This window comes from Zonotrichia albicollis, chromosome 33, assembly GCF_047830755.1.
Source record: "Zonotrichia albicollis isolate bZonAlb1 chromosome 33, bZonAlb1.hap1, whole genome shotgun sequence".
Lineage (NCBI taxonomy): Eukaryota > Metazoa > Chordata > Aves > Passeriformes > Passerellidae > Zonotrichia > Zonotrichia albicollis.
In genome coordinates, this window is record NC_133851.1 from 2963156 (window position 1) to 2988942 (window position 25787).

At 50.6% G+C, this 25787-nt stretch overlaps 1 protein-coding gene across 4 annotated transcripts in view; it reads left to right on the top strand.

Moving 5' to 3' along the window:
• SLC11A2 (solute carrier family 11 member 2) overlaps positions 1-25787 on the top strand; it is a 72279-nt gene that overhangs the window by 30366 nt on the left and 16126 nt on the right. For all 4 annotated transcript variants that reach the window (XR_012577577.1, XM_074530985.1, XM_074530986.1 and 1 more), the window contains 8 exons: positions 567-673; positions 8050-8120; positions 9238-9305; positions 10721-10876; positions 18549-18707; positions 19550-19636; positions 23940-24059; positions 25253-25402. Coding sequence is in view for 3 of the 4 variants with exons in the window: in XM_074530985.1 (XP_074387086.1) it covers positions 567-673; positions 8050-8120; positions 9238-9305; positions 10721-10876; positions 18549-18707; positions 19550-19636; positions 23940-24059; positions 25253-25402 (918 nt within the window). In the remaining variant the exon portion in view is untranslated. The remainder of the gene's footprint in view (positions 1-566; positions 674-8049; positions 8121-9237; positions 9306-10720; positions 10877-18548; positions 18708-19549; positions 19637-23939; positions 24060-25252; positions 25403-25787) is intronic.

Below are 25787 nucleotides of genomic sequence, written 5' to 3' on the forward strand. Positions count from 1 at the left end.
TTTTCCCATTTTTCCCATTTTTCCCCATTTCCCATCCCTGTTTCCCCCCAGGTGCCCCGGATCATGCTGTGGCTCATGGTGGAGCTGCCCATCATTGGCTTTTCCCCATTTTTTCCCTTGTTTTTTACTCATTTTTTACTCATTTTTTACCCGTTTTTTACCCTTTTTTTGCCCCGTTTTTTCCCATATTTTCCCATTTTTCCCCATTTCCCCATTTCCCATCCCTGTTTTTGTCCCCCCAGGTGCCCTGGATCATCCTGTGGCTCATGGTGGAGTTGGCCATCATTGGCTTTTCCCCATTTTTTACCTTGTTTTTTACCCGTTTTTTCCCCTGTTTTTTCCCATATTTCCCCCTTTTTTCCCCATTTTTCCCCATTTCCCATCCCTGTTTCTCCCCCAGGTGCCCCGGATCATCCTGTGGCTCATGGTGGAGCTGCCCATCATTGACTTTTCCCCATTTTCTTCGCATTTTTTCCCTTGTTTTTTACCCTTTTTTTTCCCCGTTTTTTCCTGTATTTCCCCATTTTTCCCATTTTTCCCCATTTCCCATCCCTGTTTCCCCCCAGGTGCCCCGGATCATGCTGTGGCTCATGGTGGAGTTGGCCATCATCGGCTCGGACATGCAGGAGGTGATCGGCTCTGCCATCGCCATCAACCTGCTCTCGGTGGGCAAGTGAGTGTGGGCACGGGCTCCCGTCTGATTTAACATTTCACCTTCATTTCATTCGTTTTGCCTTTTTTTGGGGTTTTGGGTTTGATTTGGTTTCGTTTATCTTTGATTGTGTCTCTGATTTCATTTATTTTGCCTTTTTTTGTACCTCTGATTTGATTTCTTTTACCTTTGATCTCATTTATTTTACTTTTGTTTATACCTCTGATTTAATTTCTTTGACGTTTGATTGTATCTTTGATTTCGTTTATTTTACCTTTGTTTGTACCCCTGGTTTGATTTACCTTTGTATCCTTGATTTTATTTGTTTTATCTTTGATTGTATCTTTGGTTTGATTTCTTTTACCTTTTTATATTTGATTCCATTTATTTTACCTTTGATTTTATTTCTTTTACCTTTGATTGTGTCTTTGATTTAATTTCTTTTACCTTTTTATATTTGATTCCATTTATTTTACCTTTGATTTCATTTGTTTTACCTTTGATTGTGTCTTTGATTTAATTTCTTTTACCATTGTATCTTTGATTTGATTTCTTTTTCTTTTGTTTATACCTTTGATTTCATTTGTTTTACCTTTGATAGTACCTTTAATTTCATTTGTTTTATCTTTGTCTCTTTGATTTGATTTCTTTGACGTTTGTTTGTACCTTTGATTTGATTTATTTACCTTTGATTTCATTTGTTTTACCTTTGATAGTACCTTTAATTTTATTTTTTTACCTTTGTTTTGTCCCTTTTTTATCATTTCTTTTACCTTTGATAGTACCTTTGATTTGATTTCCTTTATCTTTGATTTTATTTCTTTACCTTGGTTTGTACCTATATTTTGATTTCTTTTACCTTTTTACCTTTGATTCCATTTATTTTACCTTTGATTTTATTTGTTTTACCTTTGATAGTACCTTTAATTTCATTTGTTTTATCTTTGTATCTTTGATTTGATTTCTTTGACGTTTGTTTGTACCTTTGATTTGATTTATTTACCTTTGATTTTATTTCCTTTACCTTTGATTGTGTCTTTGATTTTATTTCTTTACCTTTGTTTTGTACCTTTTTTATAATTTCTTTTACCTTTGATAGTGCCTTTGATTTGATTTCTTTTACCTTTGTTTGTATCTTTGATTTCATCTGTTTTACCATTGTACCTTTGATTTAATTTCTTTTACCTTTTTATCTTTGATTCCATTTATTTTACCTTTGATTTCATTTGTTTTACCTTTGATTGTGTCTTTGATTTAATTTCTTTTACCATGGTATCTTTGATTTGATTTTTCTTTTGTTTGTACCTTTAATTTCATTTGATTTATCTTTGTCTCTTTGATTTGATTTCTTTGACGTTTGTTTGTACCTTTGATTTGATTTATTTACCTTTGATTTGATTTCCTTTATCTTTGATTGTGTCTTTGATTTTATTTTTTTACCCTTGTTTGTACCTCTGTTTTGATTTCTTTTATCTTTGTATCTTTGATTTCATTTGTTTTCCCTTTGTTTGTCCCTTTGATTTCATTTGTTTTACCATTGTACCTTTGATTTGATTTCTTTTACCTTTTTATCTTTGATTCCATTTATTTTACCTTTGATTTCATTTGTTTTATCTTTGTTTGTACCTTTGATTTCATTTCTTTTACCTTTTTATCTTTGATTTGGCTTAACTTTTGTTTTTATGTACCATTGATTTCATTTCTTTTTCCTTTTTTGTACCTTTTTGTCATAAAATGTGGGTGCAGCTCCCATGCAGGGCTCCAGGGAGGGCAGGAATGGGACAATGCTCTGGTGCCTTAAATTTGCTTCAATATTTTAAATTTTCTGCAATATTTTAAATATGCTGCGATGTTTCAAATTTGGTGCAATGCCTTAAATTTGCTGCAATATTTTAAATTGGGTGCCATATTTTAAATTTGCTGCCATGTTTCAAATTTGCTGCCATATTTTACTTTTGATGCAATATTTTAAATTTGGTGCAATGTTTTAAATTTGGCGCCATGTCTTAAATTTGCTGTAATATTTTAAATTTGCTGTAATATTTTAAATGGGGTGCAATGTTTTAAATGTGGTGCAACGTTTCAAATTTGCTGCAATATTTTAAATTGGGTGAAATGCTTTAAATTTGCTGCAGTGTTTTACATTTGGTACAACGCCTTAAATTTGGTGCAATCTTTGAAATCTGGTGCAATATTTTGAATTTGCAGCAATATTTTTACATTTGCAGCAATATTTTCAATTTGATGCAATCTTTTAAATCTGGTGCAATATTTTAAATTTGCAGCAATATTTTTACATTTGCAGCAATATTTTCAATTTGATGCAGTATTTTAAATCTGGTGCAATATTTTACATTTGCAGGAATATTTTAAATTTGGTGCAATATTTTAAATCTGGTGCAATATCTTAAATCTGGTGCAATATTTTAAATTTGCAGCAATATTTTAAATTTGGTGCAATATTTTAAATCTGGTGCAATATTTTACATTTGCAGGAATATTTTAAATTTGGTGCAATATTTTAAATCTGGTACAATATTTTAAATTTGCAGCAATATTTTAAATTTGGTGCAATATTTTAAATCTGGTACAATATTTTTACATTTGCAGGAATATTTTTACATTTGCAGCAATATTTTCAATTTGATGCAGTATTTTAAATCTGGTGCAATATTTTAAATTTGCAGCAATATTTTAAATTTGGTGCAATATTTTACATTTGCAGCAATATTTTAAATTTGGTGCAATATTTTACATTTGCAGCAATATTTTAAATTTGGTGCAATATTTTAAATTTGCAGCAATATTTTACATTTGCAGCAATATTTTAAATCTGGTGCAATATTTTACATTTGCAGCAATATTTTAAATCTGGTGCAATATTTTAAATTTGGTGCAATATTTTAAATCTGGTGCAATATTTTACATTTGCAGCAATATTTTTACATTTGCAGCAATATTTTAAATGTGGTGCAATATTTTTACATTTGCAGCAATATTTTACATTTGCAGCAATATTTTAAATCTGGTGCAATATTTTACATTTGCAGCAATATTTTTACATTTGCAGCAATATTTTTACATTTGCAGCAATATTTTAAATTTAAATTTGCAATATTTTAAATTTGCTGCAATATTTTAACCCCTGATGAACAAGCAGCTCAGTAATTTGTGGCCAGCACGTGCCCAATCTCATTCTGAATATTTTGTTTTCCTGGAGCAGAGCTTTGCTCTGTCTCTTCATCACTCTCCTCCATTCTCACTCTTTTCTTTTTCTTCTTTGGGCAAAACATTTTTGGGCCAAAAATGGGAATCTCATGAATGCCAGGGTGTTTTTGTGTGGAAATTCAGCACAAATTCAGTGTTTAATTGGGACACCCGGGGACAGATCCCACAGGGAAGGGCTGGGGGTGGCACCAGGCCATGAGGGACCCCCAGGCCGGCACCCCAAAAAGGCCCCAGAGAGAATTGGGGATTTGGGGGATTTGGGGATTTGGGGATTTGGGGATTTGGGGATTTGGGGATTTGGGGATTGGGGGATTGGGGGATTGGGGGATTTGGGGATTGGGGGATTGGGGGATTGAGGGATTTGGGGATTGGGGGATTGGGGGATTTGGGGATTGGGGGATTTGGGGGATTGGGGGATTTGGGGGATTGGGGGATTTGGGGATTGGGGGATTGGGGGATTGGGGGATTGGGGGATTTGGGGATTTGGGGATTGGGGGATTGGGGGATTTGGGGGATTTGGGGATTTGGGGATTGGGGGATTGGGGGATTTGGGGATTGGGGGATTGGGGGATTGGGGGATTTGGGGATTTGGGGATTTGGGGATTGGGGGATTGGGGGATTGGGGGATTGGGGGATTTGGGGATTTGGGGATTGGGGATTTGGGGATTTGGGGATTGGGGGATTTGGGGATTGGGGGATTGGGGGATTTGGGGATTGGGGATTGGGGGATTTGGGGATTTGGGGGATTTGGGGATTTGGGGATTTGGGGGTTGGGGGATTTGGGGATTGGGGGATTGGGGGATTGGGGGATTGGGGGATTGGGGGATTGGGGGATTTGGGGATTGGGGGATTGGGGGATTTGGGGATTTGGGGACTGGGGGATTGGGGGATTTGGGGATTGGGGGATTTGGGGATTGGGGGATTTGGGGATTGGGGATTTGGGGATTGGGGGATTTGGGGATTTGGGGATTTGGGGATTTGGGGATTGGGGGATTTGGGGATTGGGGGATTTGGGGATTGGGGGATTTGGGGATTTGGGGATTTGGGGGATTTGGGGATTTGGGGATTTGGGGGTTGGGGATTTGGGGATTGGGGGATTGGGGGATTGGGGGATTGGGGGATTGGGGGATTTGGGGATTGGGGGATTGGGGGATTTGGGGATTTGGGGACTGGGGGATTGGGGGATTTGGGGATTGGGGGATTTGGGGATTGGGGGATTTGGGGATTGGGGATTTGGGGATTGGGGGATTTGGGGATTTGGGGATTTGGGGATTGGGGGATTTGGGGATTGGGGGATTTGGGGATTGGGGGATTTGGGGATTTGGGGATTGGGGGATTGGGGGATTTGGGGATTGGGGGATTTGGGGATTGGGGATTTGGGGATTGGGGGATTGGGGGATTGGGGATTTGGGGATTGGGGGATTTGGGGATTGGGGGATTTGGGGATTGGGGGATTGGGGGATTGGGGGATTTGGGGATTGGGGGATTTGGGGATTGGGGGATTGGGGGATTGGGGGATTGGGGGATTTGGGGATTTGGGGGATTTGGGGATTGGGGGATTGGGGGATTTGGGGATTGGGGGATTTGGGGATTTGGGGATTGGGGGATTGGGGGATTGGGGGATTGGGGGATTTGGGGATTGGATTGGGGGATTTGGGGATTGGGGGATTTGGGGGATTGGGGGATTGGGGGATTGGGGGATTTGGGGATTTGGGGATTGGGGGATTTGGGGATTTGGGGATTGGGGGATTGGGGGATTTGGGGATTGGGGGATTTGGGGATTTGGGGATTGGGGGATTGGGGGATTGGGGGATTGGGGGATTTGGGGATTGGGGGATTGGGGGATTGGGGGATTGGGGGATTGGGGGATTTGGGGATTGGGGGATTGGGGGATTTTGGGATTTGGGGATTGGGGGATTGGGGGATTTGGGGATTGGGGGATTTGGGGATTGGGGGATTTGGGGATTTGGGGGTTGGGGGATTGGGGGATTTGGGGATTTGGGGATTGGGGGATTTGGGGATTGGGGGATTGGGGGATTTGGGGATTTGGGGATTGGGGGATTTTGGGATTTGGGGATTGGGGGATTTTGGGATTTGGGGATTGGGGGATTGGGGGATTTGGGGATTTTGGGATTTGGGGATTTGGGGATTTGGGGATTTGGGGATTGGGGGATTTGGGGATTGGGGGATTGGGGGATTGGGGGATTTGGGGATTGGGGGATTGGGGGATTTGGGGATTGGGGGATTTGGGGATTGGAGGATTTGGGGATTTGGGGATTTGGGGATTGGGGATTGGGGGATTTGGGGATTGGTGGATTGGGGGATTTGGGGATTGGGGGATTGGGGGATTGGGGGATTTGGGGATTGGGGGATTTTGGGATTTGGGGATTTGGGGATTGGGGGATTTGGGGATTTTGGGATTTGGGGATTTGGGGATTGGGGGATTGGGGGATTTGGGGATTGGGGGATTGGGGATTGGGGGATTGGGGGATTTGGGGATTTGGGGATTTGGGGATTTGGGGATTTGGGGATTGGGGGATTGGGGGATTTGGGGATTGGGGGATTTGGGGATTGGGGGATTGGGGGATTTGGGGATTGGGGGATTTGGGGATTTGGGGATTGGGGGATTTGGGGATTGGGGGATTTGGGGATTGGGGGATTGGGGGATTTGGGGATTGGGGGATTTGGGGATTGGGGGATTGGGGGGTTTGGGGATTGGGGGGTTTGGGGATTGGGGGATTGGGGGATTGGGGGATTTGGGGATTGGGGGATTTGGGGATTGGGGGATTGGGGGATTGGGGGATTGGGGGATTGGGGGATTTGGGGATTGGGGGATTTGGGGATTGGGGGATTGGGGGATTTGGGGATTGGGGGATTTGGGGATTTGGGGATTGGGGGATTTGGGGATTGGGGGATTTGGGGATTGGGGGATTGGGGGATTTGGGGATTGGGGGATTGGGGGATTGGGGGATTTGGGGATTGGGGGATTTGGGGGATTGGGGGATTGGGGGATTTGGGGATTGGGGGATTTGGGGATTGGGGGATTGGGGGATTTGGGGATTGGGGATTGGGGGATTTGGGGATTGGGGGATTGGGGGATTGGGGGATTGGGGGATTTGGGGATTGGGGGATTTGGGGTTTTGGGGATTGGGGGGTTTGGGGGTTGGGGGGTTTGGGGATTGGGGGATTTGGGGATTGGGGGATTTGGGGATTGGGGGATTTGGGGATTGGGGGATTTGGGGATTGGGGGATTTGGGGATTGGGGGATTGGGGGATTTGGGGATTGGGGGATTGGGGGATTGGGGGATTTGGGGATTGGGGGATTTGGGGATTGGGGGATTTGGGGATTTGGGGATTTGGGGATTTGGGGATTGGGGGATTGGGGGATTGTGGGATTGGGGGATTGGGGGATTGGGGGATTTGGGGATTGGATTGGGGGATTGGGGGATTGGGGGATTGGGGGATTGGGGGATTTGGGGATTGGGGGATTGGGGGATTTGGGGATTGGGGGATTGGGGGATTTGGGGATTGGGGGATTTGGGGATTGGGGGATTTGGGGATTTGGGGGATTGGGGGATTGGGGGATTGGGGGATTTGGGGATTGGGGGATTGGGGGATTGGGGGATTGGGGGATTGGGGGATTGGGGGATTTGGGGATTGGGGGATTGGGGGATTTGGGGATTGGGGGATTGGGGGATTGGATTGGGGGATTGGGGGATTGGGGGATTGGGGGATTTGGGGATTGGGGGATTGGGGGATTTGGGGATTGGGGGATTTGGGGATTTGGGGGATTGGGGGATTGGGGGATTGGGGGATTTGGGGATTGGGGGATTGGGGGATTGGGGGATTTGGGGATCTGGGGATCGGGGGATTTGGGGATTGGGGGATTGGGGGATTGGGGGATTGGGGGATTGGGGGATTTGGGGATTGGGGGATTTGGGGATTGGGGATTTGGGGATTGGGGGATTGGGGGATTGGGGGATTTGGGGATTGGGGGATTTGGGGATTGGGGGATTGGGGGATTTGGGGATTTGGGGATTGGGGGATTTGGGGATTTGGGGATTGGGGGATTTGGGGATTTGGGGATTGGGGGATTTGGGGATTTGGGGACTGGGGGATTTGGGGATTGGGGGCTCTGGGTGGGCTCTGACCCCTCTGGCCCCCCACAGGATCCCTCTCTGGGGGGGGGTGCTCATCACCATCGCCGACACCTTCGTCTTCCTCTTCCTCGACAAATACGGTGAGCGCAGCTGGGGGTGGGGTTGGGATTGGGATGGGATTGGGATTGGGATGGGGTGGGTTTGGGATGGGGTTGGGGTTAGGATTGGTTTGGAATTGGGAATGGGATTGGGAATGGGATGGGATTGGGATTGGTATCGGGGGAGATTGGGATGGGATGGGTTTGGGATTGGGATGGGTTTGAGATTAGGATTTGGATTGGGATTGGGGTTGGAATTGGGATGGGTTTGGAATGGGGATTGGGGTGGGTTTGGGGTTGGGATTGGGTTGGGATTGGGATGGGGTTGGGATTGGGAATGGGATAGATTTGGGATTGGGATGGGTTTGGGATGGGATTGGGATTGGGATGGGGTTGGGATTGGTTTGGAATTGGGGATGGAATTGGGATTGGGGTGGGATTGGGATTGGTATCAGTATCGGGGGAGATTGGGATGGGTTTGGGATTGGGATTGGGATGGGTTTGAGATTAGGATTTGGATTGGGATTGGAATTGGAGTTGGGATTGGTTCGAGTTTGGGGTTGGGATGGGTTTGAGATTGGGATTGGGATTGGGATGGGGTTGGGTTTCAGATTGAGATGGGATTAGGATTGGGGATGGGATGAGATTGGGGTGGGTTTGGAATTGGGATTGGGGTGGGTTTGGGATGGGATTGAGTTTGGGATTGAGATTGGGATGGGGTTGGGGTTGGGTTTCAGATTGAGATGGGATTGGGATTGGGGATGGGATGAGATTGGGATTGGGATGAGATTGGGATGGGATTGTGATTAGGTTTGAGGTTGGGATTGGGATGGGGTGAGTTTAGGATTGAGTTTAGGATTTGGATTGGGGTTGGATTTAAGGTTGGGATTGGTTTGGGATTGGGGATGGGATTGAGATTGGGGTGGGATTGGGATGAGATTGGGATTGGTATCGAGGGAGATTGGGATGGGATGGGTTTGGGATTGGGATGGGTTTGGATTTAGGTTTGAGATTGAGATGGGGTTGGGGTTGGGATTGGGATGGGTTTGGGATTGAGATGGGATCAGGATGGGATTGGGGTTGGGATGGGATTGGGATTTTGTTTGGGATTGGGGCTGGGCTCTTCTCACCTTGGTGACAAAGGGACTTTTCCTCACAGGCCTGAGGAAGCTCGAGGCGTTTTTTGGGCTCCTCATCACCATCATGGCCCTGACCTTTGGATATGAGGTACCCCCTCTCCGGAGCACCCCAAAACTGCCTGTTTCCCTGTCCCTGACCCCAAAACTCCCTTTTTCCCTATCCCTGACCCCAAAACCCCCTGTTTTCCTGACCTCATAACTGCCTGACCCCAAAACTCCCCATTTCCCTGTCCCTGACCCCAAAACTCCTTTTTTCCCTATCCCTGATCCTGAAGCTCTGTTTCTGTTTCCCTGACCCCAAAAATCCCTGTTTCCCTGTGTCTGACCCCAAAACTCCCCATTTCCCCATCCCTAACCCCAAAACTCCCTGTTTCTGTTTCCCTAACCCCAAAACTGCCTGTTTCCCTGACCCCAAAATTCCCTGTTTTCCTGACCTCATAACTGCCTGTCCCTGACCCCAAAACTCTCTGTTTCCCTATCCCTGTGCCCAAAACTCCCTATTTCCCTTTCCCTGACCCCAAAACTGCCTGTTTCTGTTTTCCTGACCCCAAAACTCTGTGTTTCTGTTTCCCCAACCCCAAAACTCCCTGTTTCCCTATCCCTGACCCCAGAACTCCCTGTTACCCTGTGTCTGACCCCAAAACTGCCTGTTTCTGTTTCCCTGATCCCAAAACTCCCCATTTCCCCATACCTAACCCCAAAACTCCCTGTTTCTGTTTCCCTAACCCCAAAAATCCCTATTTCCATTTCCCTGACCCCAAAACTCCCTGCTTCCCTGTCCCTGACCCCAAAACTCCGTTACCCTGTGTCTGACCCCAAAACTCTGTATTTCCCCATCCCTAACCCCAAAACTCCCTGTTACCGTGTGTCTGACCCCAAAACTCCCCATTTCCCCACCCCTAACCCCAGAACTCCCTGTTTCTGTTTCCCTAACCCCAAAAATCCCTTTTTCCTTGTGTCTGACCCCAAAAATCCCTTTTTCCTTGTGTCTGACCCCAAAACTCCCTGTTACCCTATGTCTGACCCCAAGACTGCCTGTTTCTGTTTCCCTGACCCCAAAATTCCCCATTTCCCCATACCTAACCCCCAAAACTCCGTTTCCCTGTCCCTAACCCCAAAACTCCCCATTTCCCCACCCCTAACCCCAAAACTCCGTTTTTGTTTCCCCAACCCCAAAACTCCCTGTTACCCTGTGTCTGACCCCAAAACTCCCTATTTCTGTTTCCTTGACCCCAAAACTCCCCATTTCCCTATCCCTGACCCCAGAACTCCCTGTTATCCTGTCCCTGAGCCCATAACTCCCTGTTTCTGTTTCCCTGACCCCAAAACTCTGTGTTTCCCCATCCCTAACCCCAAAACCCTGCGTTTTCCCCACCCCTAACCCCAAAACCCCGCGTTTTCCCCACCCCTAACCCCAAAACTCCCCATTTCCCCACCCCTAACCCCAAAACTCCCCATTTCCCCACCCCTAACCCCAAACTCCCCATGTTTCCCTGTGCCCAGTACATCACGGTGAAGCCCAACCAGCAGAAGCTGCTGCAGGGTCTGTTCATCCCCTACTGCCAGGACTGTGGCACCCCACAGCTGGAGCAGGCCGTGGGCATCGTGGGCGCCGTCATCATGCCCCACAACATGTACCTGCACTCCGCCCTGGTCAAGGTGAGCGTGCCAGGGGCGCCCGCGGGCACCTGGGCACTGTGGGGCCAGGGCGTGGTGGGAAAAGGCAGGGCTGTGCTGAGGGAAATGGGAAATGGAAATCCCTTCCCTCTGAGTTATTAAAAATCTGAAATTAAGGAGGTCTCAAGGCAAAAATATGGGAACAGGAAGAACAGTTTGTCTTGGTTTGGAAAGTCAGGTGTGTGCTAAGGAAGGCAGGACCCACCCCTGAAATGGAAAATGTAACCCCCTCCCTATAAATGGTTGTAAATTTGAAATTAAGGGGGTCTCAGGCAAAAATATGGGAGCAGGAAGAACAGTTTGCCTTGGTGTGAAAAGCCAGGTTTGGGCTGAGGAAAGCAGGAGCCACCTCTGAAATGGAGAATGTAAACCCCCCCCTCATCTGAATTGCTATAAATTTTATATTAAAAATATGGGAGCAGGAAATAACAGTTTGTCTTGGTTTGGAAAGAGGTGTGTGCTAAAGAAGGCAGGAGCCACCCCTGAAATGGGAAATGGGAGCCTCCTCCCTATAAATTGTTGTAAATTTGAAACTAAGGAGCTCTGAGGCAAAAATATTGGAGCAGGAATAAGAGTTTGTATTGGTTTGCAAAGTCAGGTGTGTGCTGAGGAAGGCAAGAGCCACCCCTGAAATGGAAAATACAAACCCCTCCCCTCTGAATTACTGTAAATTTTAAATTAAGTTCTCTCAGGCAAAAATGTGGGAGGAGGAATGAGAGTTTTTATTGGTTTGGATATGAGATACCCCCTCTCAGGTGTGTGCTGAGGAAAGCAGGAGCCACCTCTGAAATGGAAAATGCAAACCCTCCCCTCATCCAAATTGCTATAAATTTTGTATTAAAAATGTGGGAGCAGGAATAACAGTTTGGCTTGGTTTGGAAAGAGGTGTGTGCTAAAGAAAGCAGGAGCCCCCTCTGAAATGGGAAATGGAAATCCTCTCCCTATAAATTGTTGTAAATTTGAAATTAAGGGGCTCTCAGGCAAAAATATGGGAGCAGGAAGAGCAGTTTGCCTTGGTGTGAAAAGCCAGGTTTGGGCTGAGGAAGGCAGGAGCCTCCCCTGAAATGGAAAATACAAACCCCTTCCCTCTGAATTACTGTAAATTTTAAATTAAGTTCTCTCAGGCAAAAATGTAGGAGCGGGAATGAGAGTTTGTCTTGGTTTGGAAAGAGGTGTGGGCTGAGGAAGGCAGGAGCCACCCCTGAAATGGGAAATGTAAACCCCCCCATCATCCAAATTGCTATAAATTTATATTAAAAATGTGGGAGCAGGAATAACAGATTGTCTTGGTTTGGAAAGTCAGGTGTGTGCTCAGGAGGGCAGGACCCACCCCTGAAATGGGAAATGTAAACCCTCTCCCTCTGAATTGTTGTAAATTTGAAATTAAGGGGCTCTCAGGCAAAAATATGGGAGCAGGAAGAGCAGTTTGTCTTGGTGTGAAAAGCCAGGTTTGGGCTGAGGAAGGCAGGAGCCACCCCTGAAATGGAAAATACAAACCCCTTCCCTCTGAATTACTGTAAATTTTAAATTAAGAGCTCTCAGGCAAAAAAATTGGAGCAGGAATGAGAGTTTGTCTTGGTTTGGAAAGAGGTGTGTGCTAAAGAAGGCAGGAGCCATCCCTAAAATGGAGAATGTAAACCCTCCCCTCATCCAAATTGCTATAAATTTTATATTAAAAATGTGGGAGCAGGAATAACAGTTTGTCTTGGTTTGGAAAGCCAGGTGTCTGCTAAAGAGGAGAGGAGCTTGCCCTGAAATGGGAAATGGAAGCCTCCTCCCTATAAATGGTTGTAAATTTGAAATTAAGGGGGTCTCAAGGCAAAAATATGGGAACAGGAAGAACAGTTTGTATTGGTTTGGAAAGCCAGGTGTGTGCTGAGGAAGGCAGGAGCCACCCCTCATCAGAATTGCTATAAATTTTATATTAAAAGTGTGGGAGCAGGAATAACAGATTGTCTTGGTTTGAAAAGAGGTGTGTGCTAAAGGAAGCAGGAGCCCCCTCTGAAATGGGAAATGGAAATCCCTTCCCTCTGAATTATTATAAATCTGAAATGAAGGAGATCTCAAGGCAAAAATATGGGAGCAGGAAGAACAGTTTGTCTTGGTTTGGAAAGACAGGTGTGTGCTCAGGAGGGCAGGACCCACCCCTGAAATGGGAAATGTAAACCTTCTCCCTCTGAATTGTTGTAAATTTGAAATTAAGGGGCTCTCAGGCAAAAATGTGGGAGCAGGAATAACAGATTGTCTTGGTGTGAAAAGCCAGGTTTGGGCTGAGGAAGGCAGGAGCCTCCCCTGAAATGGAAAATACAAACCCCTTCCTTCTGAATTACTGTAAATTTTAAATTAAGTTCTCTCAGGCAAAAATGTGGGAGCAGGAATGAGAGTTTGTATTGGTTTGGAAAGCCAGGTTTGGGCTGAGGAAGGCAGGAGCCATCCCTGAAATGCAGAATGTAAACCCTCCCCTCATCAGAATTGCTATAAATTTTGTATTAAAAATGTGGGAGCAGGAAGAACAGATTGTCTTGGTTTGGAAAGAGGTGTGTGCTAAAGAAAGCAGGACCCACCCCTGAAATGGGAAATGGAAATCCCTTCCCTCTGAATTATTATAAATCTGAAATGAAGGAGGTCTCAAGGCAAAAATATGGGAACAGGAAGAACAGTTTGTATTGGTTTGGAAAGCCAGGTATGTGCTAAGGAAGGCAGGAGCCTCCCCTGAAATGGAAAATAAAAACCCCTTCCCTCTGAATTACTATAAATTTTAAATTAAAATTTAAATTAAGAGCTCTCAGGCAAAAATGTGGGAGCAGGAATAAGAGTTTGTATTGGTTTGGAAAGCCAAGTGTCTGCTAAAGAGGGGAGGAGCTTGCCCTGAAATGGGAAATGGAAATCCTCTCCCTATAAATGGTTGTAAATTTGAAATTAAGGGGGTCTCAGGCAAAAATGTGGGAGCAGGAATGAGAGTTTGTATTGGTTTGGATATGAGGTACCCCCTCTCAGGTTTGGGCTGAGGAAGGCAGGAGCCATCCCTGAAATGGAAAATGCAAACCTTCCCCTCATCCAAATTGCTATAAATTTTATATTAAAAGTGTGGGAGAAGGAATAACAGATTGTCTTGGTTTGGAAAGTCAGGTGTGTGCTCAGGAGGGCAGGACCCACCCCTGAAATGGGAAATGTAAACCCTCTCCCTATAAATGGTTGTAAATTTGAAATTAAGGGGGTCTCAGGCAAAAATGTGGGAACAGGAAGAACAGTTTGTCTTGGTTTTGAAAGCCAAGTGTCTGCTAAAGAGGGGAGGAGCTTGCCCTGAAATGGGAAATGGGAGCCTCCTCCCTATAAATTGTTGTAAATTTGAAATTAAGGGGGTCTCAGGCAAAAATGTGGGAGCAGGAATAACAGTTTGTCTTGGTGTGTGAAAAGCCAGGTGTGTGCTAAGGAAGGCAGGAGCCGCCCCTGAAATGGAGAATGTAAACCCTCCCCTCATCCAAATTGCTATAAATTTTGTATTAAAAATGTGGGAGCAGGAAGAACAGATTGTCTTGGTTTGGAAAGAGGTGTGTGCTAAAGAAAGCAGGAGCCCCCTCTGAAATGGGAAATGGAAATCCCTTCCCTCTGAGTTATTATAAATCTGAAATGAAGGAGGTCTCAAGGCAAAAATATGAGAACAGGAAGAACAGTTTGTATTGGTTTGGAAAGTCAGGTGTGTGCTAAGGAAGGCAGGAGCCCCCTCTGAAATGGAAAATGCAAACCCCCTCCCTCTGAATTGTTATAATTTGAAATTAAGGAGGTCTCAAGGCAAAAATATGAGAACAGGAAGAACAGTTTGTCTTGGTTTGCAAAGCCAGGTGTGTGCTAAGGAAAGCAGGAGCCTCCCCTGAAATGGAAAATACAAACCCCTTCCCTCTGAATAACTATAAATTTTAAATTAAGAGCTCTCAGGCAAAAATATTGGAGCAGGAATGAGAGTTTGTATTGGTTTGGAAAGAGGTGTGTGCTAAAGAAGGCAGGAGCCCCCTCTGAAATGGAGAATGTAAACCCCCCCTCATCTGAATTGCTATAAATTTATATTAAAAATATGGGAGCAGGAATAACAGTTTGCCTTGGTGTGAAAAGCCAGGTGTGTGTTGAGGAAAGCAGGAACCACCCCTGAAACGGAGAATGTAAACCCTCCCCTCATCCAAATTGCTATAAATTTTATATTAAAAATGTGGGAGCAGGAATAACAGATTGTCTTGGTTTGGAAAGCCAAGTGTCTGCTAAAGAGGGGAGGAGCTTGCCCTGAAATGGGAAATGGGAGCCTCTTCCCTATAAATTGTTGTAAATTTGAAATTAAGGGGCTCTCAGGCAAAAATGTGGGAGCAGGAATGAGAGTTTGTATTGGTTTGGAAAGCCAGGTTTGGGCTGCGGAAAGCAGGAGCCACCTCTGAAAAGGAAAATGCAAACCCTCCCCTCATCCAAATTGCTATAAATTTTATTTTAAAAATATGGGAGCAGGAAATAACAGATTGTCTTGGTTTGGAAAGCCAGGTGTGTGCTAAAGAAGGCAGGAGCCTCCCCTGAAATGGAGAATGTAAACCCCCCCTCATCCAAATTGCTATAAATTTTATATTAAAAATATGGGAGCAGGAATAACAGATTGTCTTGGTGTGAAAAGCCAGGTTTGGGCTGAGGAAGGCAGGAGCCACCCCTGAAATGGAAAATAAAAACCCCTTCCCTCTGAATTACTGTAAATTTTAAATTAAGTTCTCTCAGGCAAAAATATTGGAGCAGGAATGAGAGTTTGTATTGGTTTGAAAAGTCAGGTTTGGGCTGAGGAAAGCAGGAGCCTGCCCTGAAATGGAAAATGTAAACCCTCCCCTCATCCAAATTGCTATAAATTTTGTATTAAAAATGTGGGAGCAGGAAGAACAGATTGTCTTGGTTTGAAAAGAGGTGTGTGCTAAAGAAAGCAGGAGCCCCCTCTGAAATGGGAAATGCAAACCCCCTCCCTCTGAATTGTTATAATTTGAAATTAAGGAGGTCTCAAGGCAAAAACATGAGAGCAGGAATAACAGATTGTCTTGGTTTGCAAAGTCAGGTGTGGGCTGAGGAAGGCAGGATCCTGCCCTGAAATGGAAAATGTAACCCCTTCCCTCTGAATTGTTATAATTTGAAATTAAGGGGCTCTCAGGTGTGCTGGTGCTCACAGGAGTCCCAGGAGGAGGGAAGAGACGAGAATCTTGACGCCATGTTTCAGAAGGTTGATGTATTATTTTATGATATAGATTATATTCAAAGAAAACGATCTATTAAACCATGCTAAAAGAACAAAAACAAAAACAAAATTAAAAGAACCCACAAACAAACAAAAATAAAAAAGATACAAACCAACCCTGCCTTCTAAGGTGGCTGAGCTGTCTTGGGTGTGAAATAAATCTCCAAGACCTTGTGAGACCTGGCTCGAGGAGACCCTTACAGCAGTGGAGTTGGGTTATTTCCCCTCTTGCTCTAACACAGTTTTTCTCTATGCAGAATTTTGTTATTTTGCCTTTTATTAAAACCTTTTTGTTTCCAACACCACCACAGAAGCCATCCTGCTGATTTTATGCCTTCTTAGGTAGTTAAGCTCTCTCAAATGTGATATAAATCTCCAAAATCTTATGAGACCTGGCTTGAAGAGACCCCTATATCAGTGGAGTGGGGTTCTTCTCCGTCTTGCCCTAACTGAGTTTTTCTCTATCAAGAGCTTTGTTATTTTGCTTTTTATTTAAAATTTTTTGTTTCCAACACCACCACTGCTGATTTTATCCATCTGAAGTAGCTGAGCTGTCTTGGGTGTGATATAAATCTCCAAAATCTTATGAGACCTGGCTGGAGGAGACCCTTACAGCAGTGGAGTTTGGGTTTTTTTCCATCTTGCCCAAACTCAGTTTTTCTCTAGAAACAGTTTTGTTATTTTGCCTTTTATTAAAACCTTTTTGTTTCCAACACCACCACAGAAGCCATCCTGCTGATTTTGTGCTTTCTGAGGTAGCTGAGCTACCTTGATCTCCAAGAGCTTGTGAGACCTGGCTGGAGAGCCGGGTGTCACTGTCCCTGTGCCCTCCTCATGTCCCTGTCCCCTCCTCATGTCCCTGTCCCTGTCCCCTCCTCACATCCCTGTCCCCTCCTCATGTCACTATCCCTGTCCCTTCATGTCCCTGTCGCTGTCCCTGTCCCCTCCTCACGTCGCTGTCCTCTCCTCATGTCCCTGTCCCTGTCCCCTCCTCATGTCCCTGTCCCCTGTCCGCTCCTCACGTCCCTGTCCCTGTCCCCTCTTCATGTCCCTGTCCCCTCCTCATGTCCCTGTCCCCTCCTCATGTCCCTGTCCCCTCCTCACGTCGCTGTCCCTGTCCCCGTACCCTCCTCCTGTCCCCTGTCCCCTCCTCACATCCCTGTCCCTGTCCCCTCCTCATGTCCCTGTCCCTGTCCCCTCCTCACGTCCCTGTCCTCTCCTCATGTCCTGTCCCTGTCCCCTCCTCATGTCCCTGTCCCCTCCTCATGTCCTGTCCCTGTCCCCTGTCCCCTCCTCATGTCCCTGTCCCCTCCTCACGTCCCTGTCCCTGTCCCCTCCTCATGTCCCTGTCCCCTCCTCATGTCCTGTCCCTGTCCCCTCCTCCTGTCCCTGTCCCCTCCTCATGTCACTGTCCCTGTCCCTGTCCCCTCCTCACATCCCTGTCCCTGTCCCCTCCTCACGCCCTGTCCCTGTCCCCTCCTCACATCCCTGTCCCCTCCTCATGTCCTGTCCCTGTCCCTGTCCCCTCCTCACATCCCTGTCCCTGTCCCCTCCTCACATCTCTGTCCCTGTCCCCTCCTCACATCCCTGTCCCTGTCCCCTCCTCATGTCCCTGTCCCTGTCCTCTCCTCACGTCCTTGTCCCTGTGCCCTCCTCATGTCACTGTCCCTGTCCCTGTCCCCTCCTCATGTCCCTGTCCCTGTGCCCTCCTCATGTCACTGTCCCTGTCCCTGTCCCCTCCTCCTGTCCCTGTCCCCTCCTCACATCCCTGTCCCTGTCCCCTCCTCACATCCCTGTCCCTGTCCCCTCCTCATGTGTCTGTCCCCTCCTCATGTCCCTGTCCCTGTCCCCTCCTCCTGTCCCTGTGCCCTCCTTATGTCCCTGTCCCTGTCTCCTCCTCATGTCCTGTCCCCTCCTCACATCCCTGTCCCTGTCCCCTCCTCACGTCCCTGTCCCTGTCCCTGTCCCCTCCTCCTGTCCCTGTCCCCTCCTCATGTCCCCATCCCCTCCTCATGTCCCTGTCCCTGTCCCTGTCCCCTCCTCACGTCCTGTCCCTGTCCCCTCCTCACGCCCTGTCCCTGTCCCCTCCTCACGCCCTGTCCCTGTCCCCTCCTCATGTCCCTGTCCCCTCCTCATGTCCCTGTCCCCTCCTCATGTCCCTGTCCCCTCCTCACGTCCCTGTCCCTGTGCCCTCCTCATGTCCTGTCCCTGTCCCCTGTCCCCTCCTCATGTCCTGTCCCTGTCCCCTCACGCCCTGTCCCTGTCCCCTCCTCACGTCCCTGTCCCCTCCTCATGTCACTGTCCCTCTCCCTGTCCCTGTCCCTGTCCCCTCCTCACGCCCTGTCCCTGTCCCCTCCTCATGTCCTGTCCCCATCCCCTCCTCACGCCCTGTCCCTGTCCCAGTCCCGGCAGGTGAACCGCGCCGACAAGAGGGAGGTCAGGGAGGCCAACAAGTATTTCTTCATCGAGTCCTGCATCGCGCTCTTCGTCTCCTTCATCATCAACATCTTCGTGGTCACCGTCTTCGCCGAGGCCTTCTTCGACAAGACCAACGCCAACGTGGTGGGTGGCACTGGGAGGGACTGGGACGGACTGGGAGGGACTGGCATGGACTGGGATGGACTGGCATGGATTGGCATGGACTGGGATGGACTGGCATGGACTGGGAGGGACTGGGACAGACTGGGAGGGACTGGCATGAATTGGGATGGACTGGGATGGATTGGCATGGATTGGGATGGACTGGGACGGACTGGGAGGGACTGGGAGGGACTGGGAGTGGGCTGAGATGGACTGGGACAGACTGGGATGGATTGGCATGGACTGGCATGGACTGGGAGGGACTGGCATGGACTGGGATGGATTGGCATGGACTGGGATAGACTGGGACGGACTGGGATGGACTGGGAGCTGCTATGGGATAGACTGGCATGGATTGGGATTGATTGGCATGGACTGGGATGGATTGGCATGGACTGGCATGGACTGGGAGGGAGTGGCATGGACTGGGATAGACTGGGATGGACTGGGATGGACTGGGAGGGACTGGGATGGACTGGGATAGACTGGGATGGACTGGGAGGGAGTGGCATGGACTGGGATGGACTGGGAGGGACTGGGACGGACTGGGACGGACTGGGATGGACTGGGAGCTGCTATGGGATAGACTGGCATGGATTGGGATGGATTGGCATGGATTGGGGTGGACTGGAATGGACTGGGACAGACTGGCATGGACTGGCATGGATTGGCGTGGGTTTAACAGCTGTGTGGAGGTGGCACTTGGGGACATGGTCAGTGGTGGCCTTGGCAGGGCTGAGATCGCTGCTGGCCCAGCGGTCCCAGAAGGTTTCCCGGGTTTCCATGCCAGCCCTGTCCCTCATGCCACCCCCTGTGCCCCTCAGAGCCAGGTCTGTGCCAACTCCAGCAGCCCCCACTCCTCGCTGTTCCCCAACAACACCGACGCCCTGGAGGTGGACATCTACAAAGGGGTGAGTGTCCCTGGGGACAGCCTGGGGACAGCCTGAGGACAGCTTGGGGACAGCCCTGGGACCCTGGGGACAGCCCTGGGACCCTGGGGACAGCCTGGGGACAGCTCTGGGGCCCTGGGGGACAGCCTGGGGACAGCCCTGGGACCCTGGGGACAGCTCTGGGGCCCTGGGGACAGCTTGGGGACAGCCCTGGGGCCCTGGGGACAGCCTGGGGACAGCTCTGGGGCCCTGGGGGACAGCCTGGGGACAGCCTGGGGACAGCCCTGGGACCCTGGGGACAGCTCTGGGGCCCTGGGGACAGCTTGGGGACAGCCCTGGGGCCCTGGCTGGTGTCCCTGTGGGGCACAGTGACCCTGTCTGTTGTCCCCAGGGTGTCCCATTCTGGTGTCCCAGGGTGTCCCCAGTGACCCTGCCTGGTGTCCCCAGGGTGTCCCCAATGTCCCATTCTGGTGTCCCCAGGTATCCCCAGTTACCCTGTCTGATGTCCCCAGGGTGTCCCCAGTGTCCCTGCCTGGTGTCCCCTGGTGTCCCAGTGACCGTGTCTGGTGTCCCTTGTGGGGCACAGTGTCCCATTCTGGTGTCCCCAGGGTGTCCCCAATGCCCCTGTCTGGTGTCCCTGGTGTCTCTGTCTGGTGTCCCCAGGGTGTCCCCGGTGACCATGTCTGGTGTCCCTTGTGGGGCACAGTGTCCCTGTCTGGTGTCCCCAGGGTGTCCCCAATGTCCCTGTCTGGTGTCCCAGTGTCCCATTCTGGTGTCCCCAGGTATCCCCAGTTACCCTGTCTGATGTCCCCAGGGTGTCCCCAGTGTCTCTGTCTGGTGTCCCAGTGACCCTGCCTGGTGTCTCCAGGATGTCCCAGTGTCCCCTTCTGGTGTCCCCAACGTCCCTGTCTGGTGTCCCAGGGTGTCCCATTCTGGTGTCCTCAGGATGTCCCCAATGTCCCTGCCGGGTGTCCCCAGTGTCTCTGTCTGGTGTCCCCTGGTGTCCCAGTGACCGTGTCTGGTGTCCCTTGTGGGGCACAGTGTCCCTGTCTGGTGTCCCCAGGGTGTCCCCAGTGTCCCTGTCTGGTGTCCCAGTGACCCTGCCTGGTGTCCCAGGGTGTCCCCAGTGTCCCCTTCTGGTGTCCCCAGGATGTCCCCAATGTCCCTGTCTGGTATCCCCAGGGTGTCCCAGTGTCCCATTCTGGTGTCCCCAGGTATCCCGTTACCCTGTCTGATGTCCCCAGGGTGTCCCCAATGCCCCTGTCTGATGTCCCCAGGGTGTCCCCAGTGTCTCTATCTGGTGTCCCCTGGTGTCCCAGTGACTGTGTCTGGTGTCCCTTGTGGGGCACAGCGTCCCTGTCTGGTGTCCCCAGGGTGTCCCCAATGTCCCTGTCTGGTGTCCCAGTGACCCTGCCTGGTGTCCCCTGGTATCCCCAGTGACCTTGTCTGGTGTCCCCAGGATGTCCCCAATGTCCCATTCTGGTGTCCCCAATGTCCCATTCTGGTGTCCCCAGGGTGTCCCCAATGTCCCTGTTTGGTGTCCCCAGTGACCATGTCTGGTGTCCCTTGTGGGGCACAGTGTCCCTGTCTGGTGTCCCCAGGGTGTCCCCAATGTCCCTGTCTGGTGTCCCAGTGACCCTGCCTGATGTCCCAGGGTGTCCCCAGTGTCCCTTCTGGTGTCCCCAGGGTGTCCCCTTCTGGTGTCCCCAGGGTGTCCCAGTGTCCCATTCTGGTGTCCCCTGGTATCCCCAGTGACCTTGTCTGGTGTCCCCAGGATGTCCCCAGTGTCTCTGTCTGGTGTCCCAAATGTCCCTGTCTGGTGTCCCCAGGGTGTCCCATTCTGGTGTCCCCAACGTCCCTGTCTGGTGTCCCCAGGGTGTCTCCCATTCTGGTGTCCCCAGGGTGTCCCCAATGTCCCTGTCTGGTGTCCCCAGGGTGTCCCCAGTGTCCCATTCTGGTGTCCCCAGGTATCCCCAGTTACCCTGTCTGATGTCCCCAGGGTGTCCCCAGTGTCCCTGCCTGGTGTCCACTGGTGTCACAGTGACCGTGTCTGGTGTCCCTTGTGGGGCACAGTGTCCCTGTCTGGTGTCCCCAGGGTGTCCCCAATGTCCCTGTCTGGTGTCCCAGTGACCCTGCCTGGTGTCCCAGGGTGTCCCCAGTGTCCCCTTCTGGTGTCCCCAACATCCCTGTCTGGTGTCCCCAAGGTGTCCCATTCTGGTGTCCCCAGGGTGTCCCAGTGTCCCTGTCTGGTGTCCCAGTGACCCTGTCTGGTGTCCCAATGTCCCTGTCTGGTGTCCCCAGGGTGTCCCAGTGTCCCTGTCTGGTGTCCCAATGTCCCTGTCTGGTGTCCCAATGTCCCTGTCTGGTGTCCCCAGGGTGTCCCCAGTGACCCTGTCTGGTGTCCCCAGTGTCCCTGTCTGGTGTCCCAGTGACCCTGCCTGGTGTCCCAGGGTGTCCCCAGTGTCCCCTTCTGGTGTCCCCAGGGTGTCCCCAGTGACCTTGTCTGGTGTCCCCAGGGTGTCCCATTCTGGTGTCCCCAGGATGTCCCCAGTGTCCCTGCCTGGTGTCCAGTGACCCTGTCTGGTATCCCCAGGGTGTCCCCAGTGACCCTGTCTGGTATCCCCAGGGTGTCCCATTCTGGTATCCCCAGGTATCCCCAGTTACCCGGTCTGATGTCCCCAGGGTGTCCCCAGTGTCTCTGTCTGGTGTCCCCTGGTGTCCCAGTGACCGTGTCTGGTGTCCCTTGTGGGGCACAGTGTCCCTGTCTGGTGTCCCCAGGGTGTCCCCAATGTCCCTGTTTGGTGTCCCCAATGTCCCTGTCTGGTGTCCCCAGGGTGTCCCATTCTGGTGTCCTCAGGATGTCCCCAATGTCCCATTCTGGTGTCCCCAATGTCCCATTCTGGTGTCCCCAGGGTGTCCCCAGTGTCCCTGTCTGGTGTCCCCAACGTCCCTGTCTGGTGTCCCCAGGGTGTCCCATTCTGGTGTCCCCTGGTATCCCCAGTGACCCTGTCTGGTGTCCCCAGGGTGTCCCTGTCTGGTGTCCCAGTGACCCTGTCTGGTATCCCCTGGTGTCCTCAATGTCCCTGTCTGGTGTCCCCTGGTATCCCCAGTGTCCCTGCCTGGTGTCCCCAGGGTGTCCCAGTGTCCCATTCTGGTGTCCCAGGGTGTCCCCAGTTACCCTGTCTGATGTCCCCAGGGTGTCCCCAGTGTCTCTGTCTGGTGTCCCCTGGTGTCCCAGTGACTGTGTCTGGTGTCCCTTGTGGGGCACAGTGTCCCTGTCTGGTGTCCCCAGGGTGTCCCCAATGCCCCTGTCTGGTGTCCCAGTGACCCTGCCTGGTGTCCCCAGAGTGTCCCAGTGTCCCTGCCTGGTGTCCCCAGGTATCCCCAGTTACCCTGTCTGATGTCCCCAGGGTGTCCCCAGTGTCCCTGTCTGGTGTCCCCAGGGTGTCCCCAGTGTCCCCTTCTGGTGTCCCCAACGTCCCTGTCTGGTGTCCCCAGGGTGTCTCCCATTCTGGTGTCCCCAGGGTGTCCCAGTGTCCCTGTCTGGTGTCCCAAATGTCCCTGTCTGGTATCCCAGGATGTCCCCAGTGTCCCTGCCTGGTGTCCCCAGGGTGTCCCAGTTACCCTGTCTGATGTCCCCAGGGTGTCCCCAGTGTCCCTGTCTGGTGTCCCAGTGACCCTGCCTGGTGTCCCAGGGTGTCCCCAGGTCCCCTTCTGGTGTCCCCAACGTCCCTGTCTGGTGTCCCCAGGGTGTCCCATTCTGGTGTCCCCTGGTATCCCCAGTGACCCTGTCTGGTGTCCCTGGTGTCTCTGTCTGGTGTCCCAGGGTGTCCCCAATGTCCCATTCTGGTGTCCCCAGGGTGTCCCAATGTCTCTGTCTGGTGTTCCCAGGGTGTCCCAGTGTCCCTGCCTGGTGTCCCCTGCAGCTCCTGCACCGGAGCCCTGGCACCCTCACCGGGCTCCCCAAGGGCACGGTGGGGCTGAGGAGCCCCCAGGTGTGATAAACCACACAGGGGTTCCCTGGTTTTACTCCTGGGTGTAAGTGCCCCCCCCAGGGTTCCCTGGTTTTACTCCTGGGTGTAAGTGCCCCCCCCGGGGTTCCCCAGTTTTACTCCTGGGTGTAAGTGTCCCCCCCGGGGTTCCCGGTTTTACTCCTGGGTGTAAGTGCCCCTTCTGGGGTTCCCTGGTTTTACTCCTGGGTGTAAGTGCCCCCCCTGGGGCTCCCCGGTTTTACTCCTGGGTGTAAGTGCCCCCCCCGGGGTTCCCGGTTTTACTCCTGGGTGTAAGTGCCCCCTCCTGGGCTGACAGAGCTCCCCCCCCGCAGGGCGTGGTCCTGGGCTGCTACTTCGGCCCGGCCGCTCTCTACATCTGGGCCATCGGCATCCTGGCGGCCGGGCAGAGCTCCACCATGACGGGCACCTACTCGGGCCAGTTCGTCATGGAGGTAACGCGCTACTCGCTCTTTACTCCTGCCTTACTCGCTCCTCCTCGCTTCTTACTCCGTACTCACTCCTCACTCTGGGTTCCCTACTCCTTGCTCCTTGTTGTCCTTATTCGGTACTCCATAGTCCTTACTCACTCCTTACTCTGGGTTCCATGCTCCTTACTTCCTGTTGTCCTTATTCCTTACTCCATGCTCCCTACTCCCTCCTTAGGAGGTAACACAGCTCCTCCTCCCTCCTTACTCCCTCCTTACTCTGGGTCTGTACTCCTTGCTCCCTGGCATCCTTCCTTACGCCATGCTCGTCACTCCTTACTCCCTCCTTAGGAGGTAACGCAGCTCCTCCTCCCTCCTTACTCACTCCTTACTCCCTCCTTGCTCCTCTGCAGGGGTTCCTGACCCTGCGCTGGTCCTGCACTACTCACACCCTACTCACTCCTTACTCCCTGGTTACTCCTCTGCAGGGGTTCCTCAACCTGCGCTGGTCCTGCACTACTCACACCTTGCTCACTCCTTACTGACACCCTACTCATTCCTTGTTCACACTTTACTCACACTTTACTCCATGGTTACTCTCCCCCAGGGGTTCCTGAACCTGCGCTGGTCCTGCACTACTCACACCCTACTCACTCCTTACTCCCTGGTTACTCCTCTGCAGGGGTTCCTCAACCTGCACTAGTCGCGCTTTGCACGGGTGCTGCTCACACCTTACACCTTACTCACACCTTACTCTCTCCTTACTCCTCCCCAGGGGTTCCTGAACTTGCGCTGGTCCTGCACTACTTACACCTTACTCATTCCTCACTCACACCTTGCTCACACCTTACTCCCACCTTACTCTCCCCCAGGGGTTCCTGAATCTGTGCTGGTCCTGTACTACTCACACCTTGCTCACAGTTTACTCACACCTTGCTCACTCCTTACTGACACCCTACTCACTCCTTGTTCACACTTTACTCACACCTTACTCACACTTTACTCGCACCTTACTCCCTGGTTACTCTCCCCCAGGGGTTCCTGAACCTGCGCTGGTTGCGCTTTGCGTGGGTGCTGCTCTCACCTTACTCTCACCTTACTCTCACCTTACTCTCACCTTACTCTCACCTTACTCACACCTTACTCTCACCTTACTCACACCTTACTCACACCTTACTCACACCTTACTCACACCTTACTCTCTCCTTACTCCTCCGCAGGGGTTCCTGAACCTGCGCTGGTCGCGCTTTGCGCGGGTGCTGCTCACGCGCTCCATCGCCATCACCCCCACGCTGTTCGTGGCCATCTTCCAGGACGTGGAGCACCTGACGGGCATGAACGACTTCCTCAACGTCCTCATGAGCCTGCAGGTGAGCAAACTTGGGGTTCAGGGGTTCCTCAATGTCCTCATGAGCCTGCAGGTGAGCAAACCTGGGGTTCAGGGGTTCCTCAACGTCCTCATGAGCCTGCAGGTGAGCAAACTTGGGGTTCAGGGGCTCCAGGTGAGCAAACTTGGGGTTCCTCAACGTCCTCATGAGCCTCCAGGTGAGCAAACTTGGGGTTCAGGAGTTCCAGGTGAGCAAACTTGGGGTTCAGGGGTTCCTCAATGTCCTCAGGAGCCTCCAGGTGAGCAAACTTGGGGTTCCTCAACGTCCTCATGAGCCTGCAGGTGAGCAAACTTGGGGTTCAGGGGTTCCTCAACGTCCTCAGGAGTCTCCAGGTGAGCAAACTTGGGGTTCAGGGGTTCCTCAACGT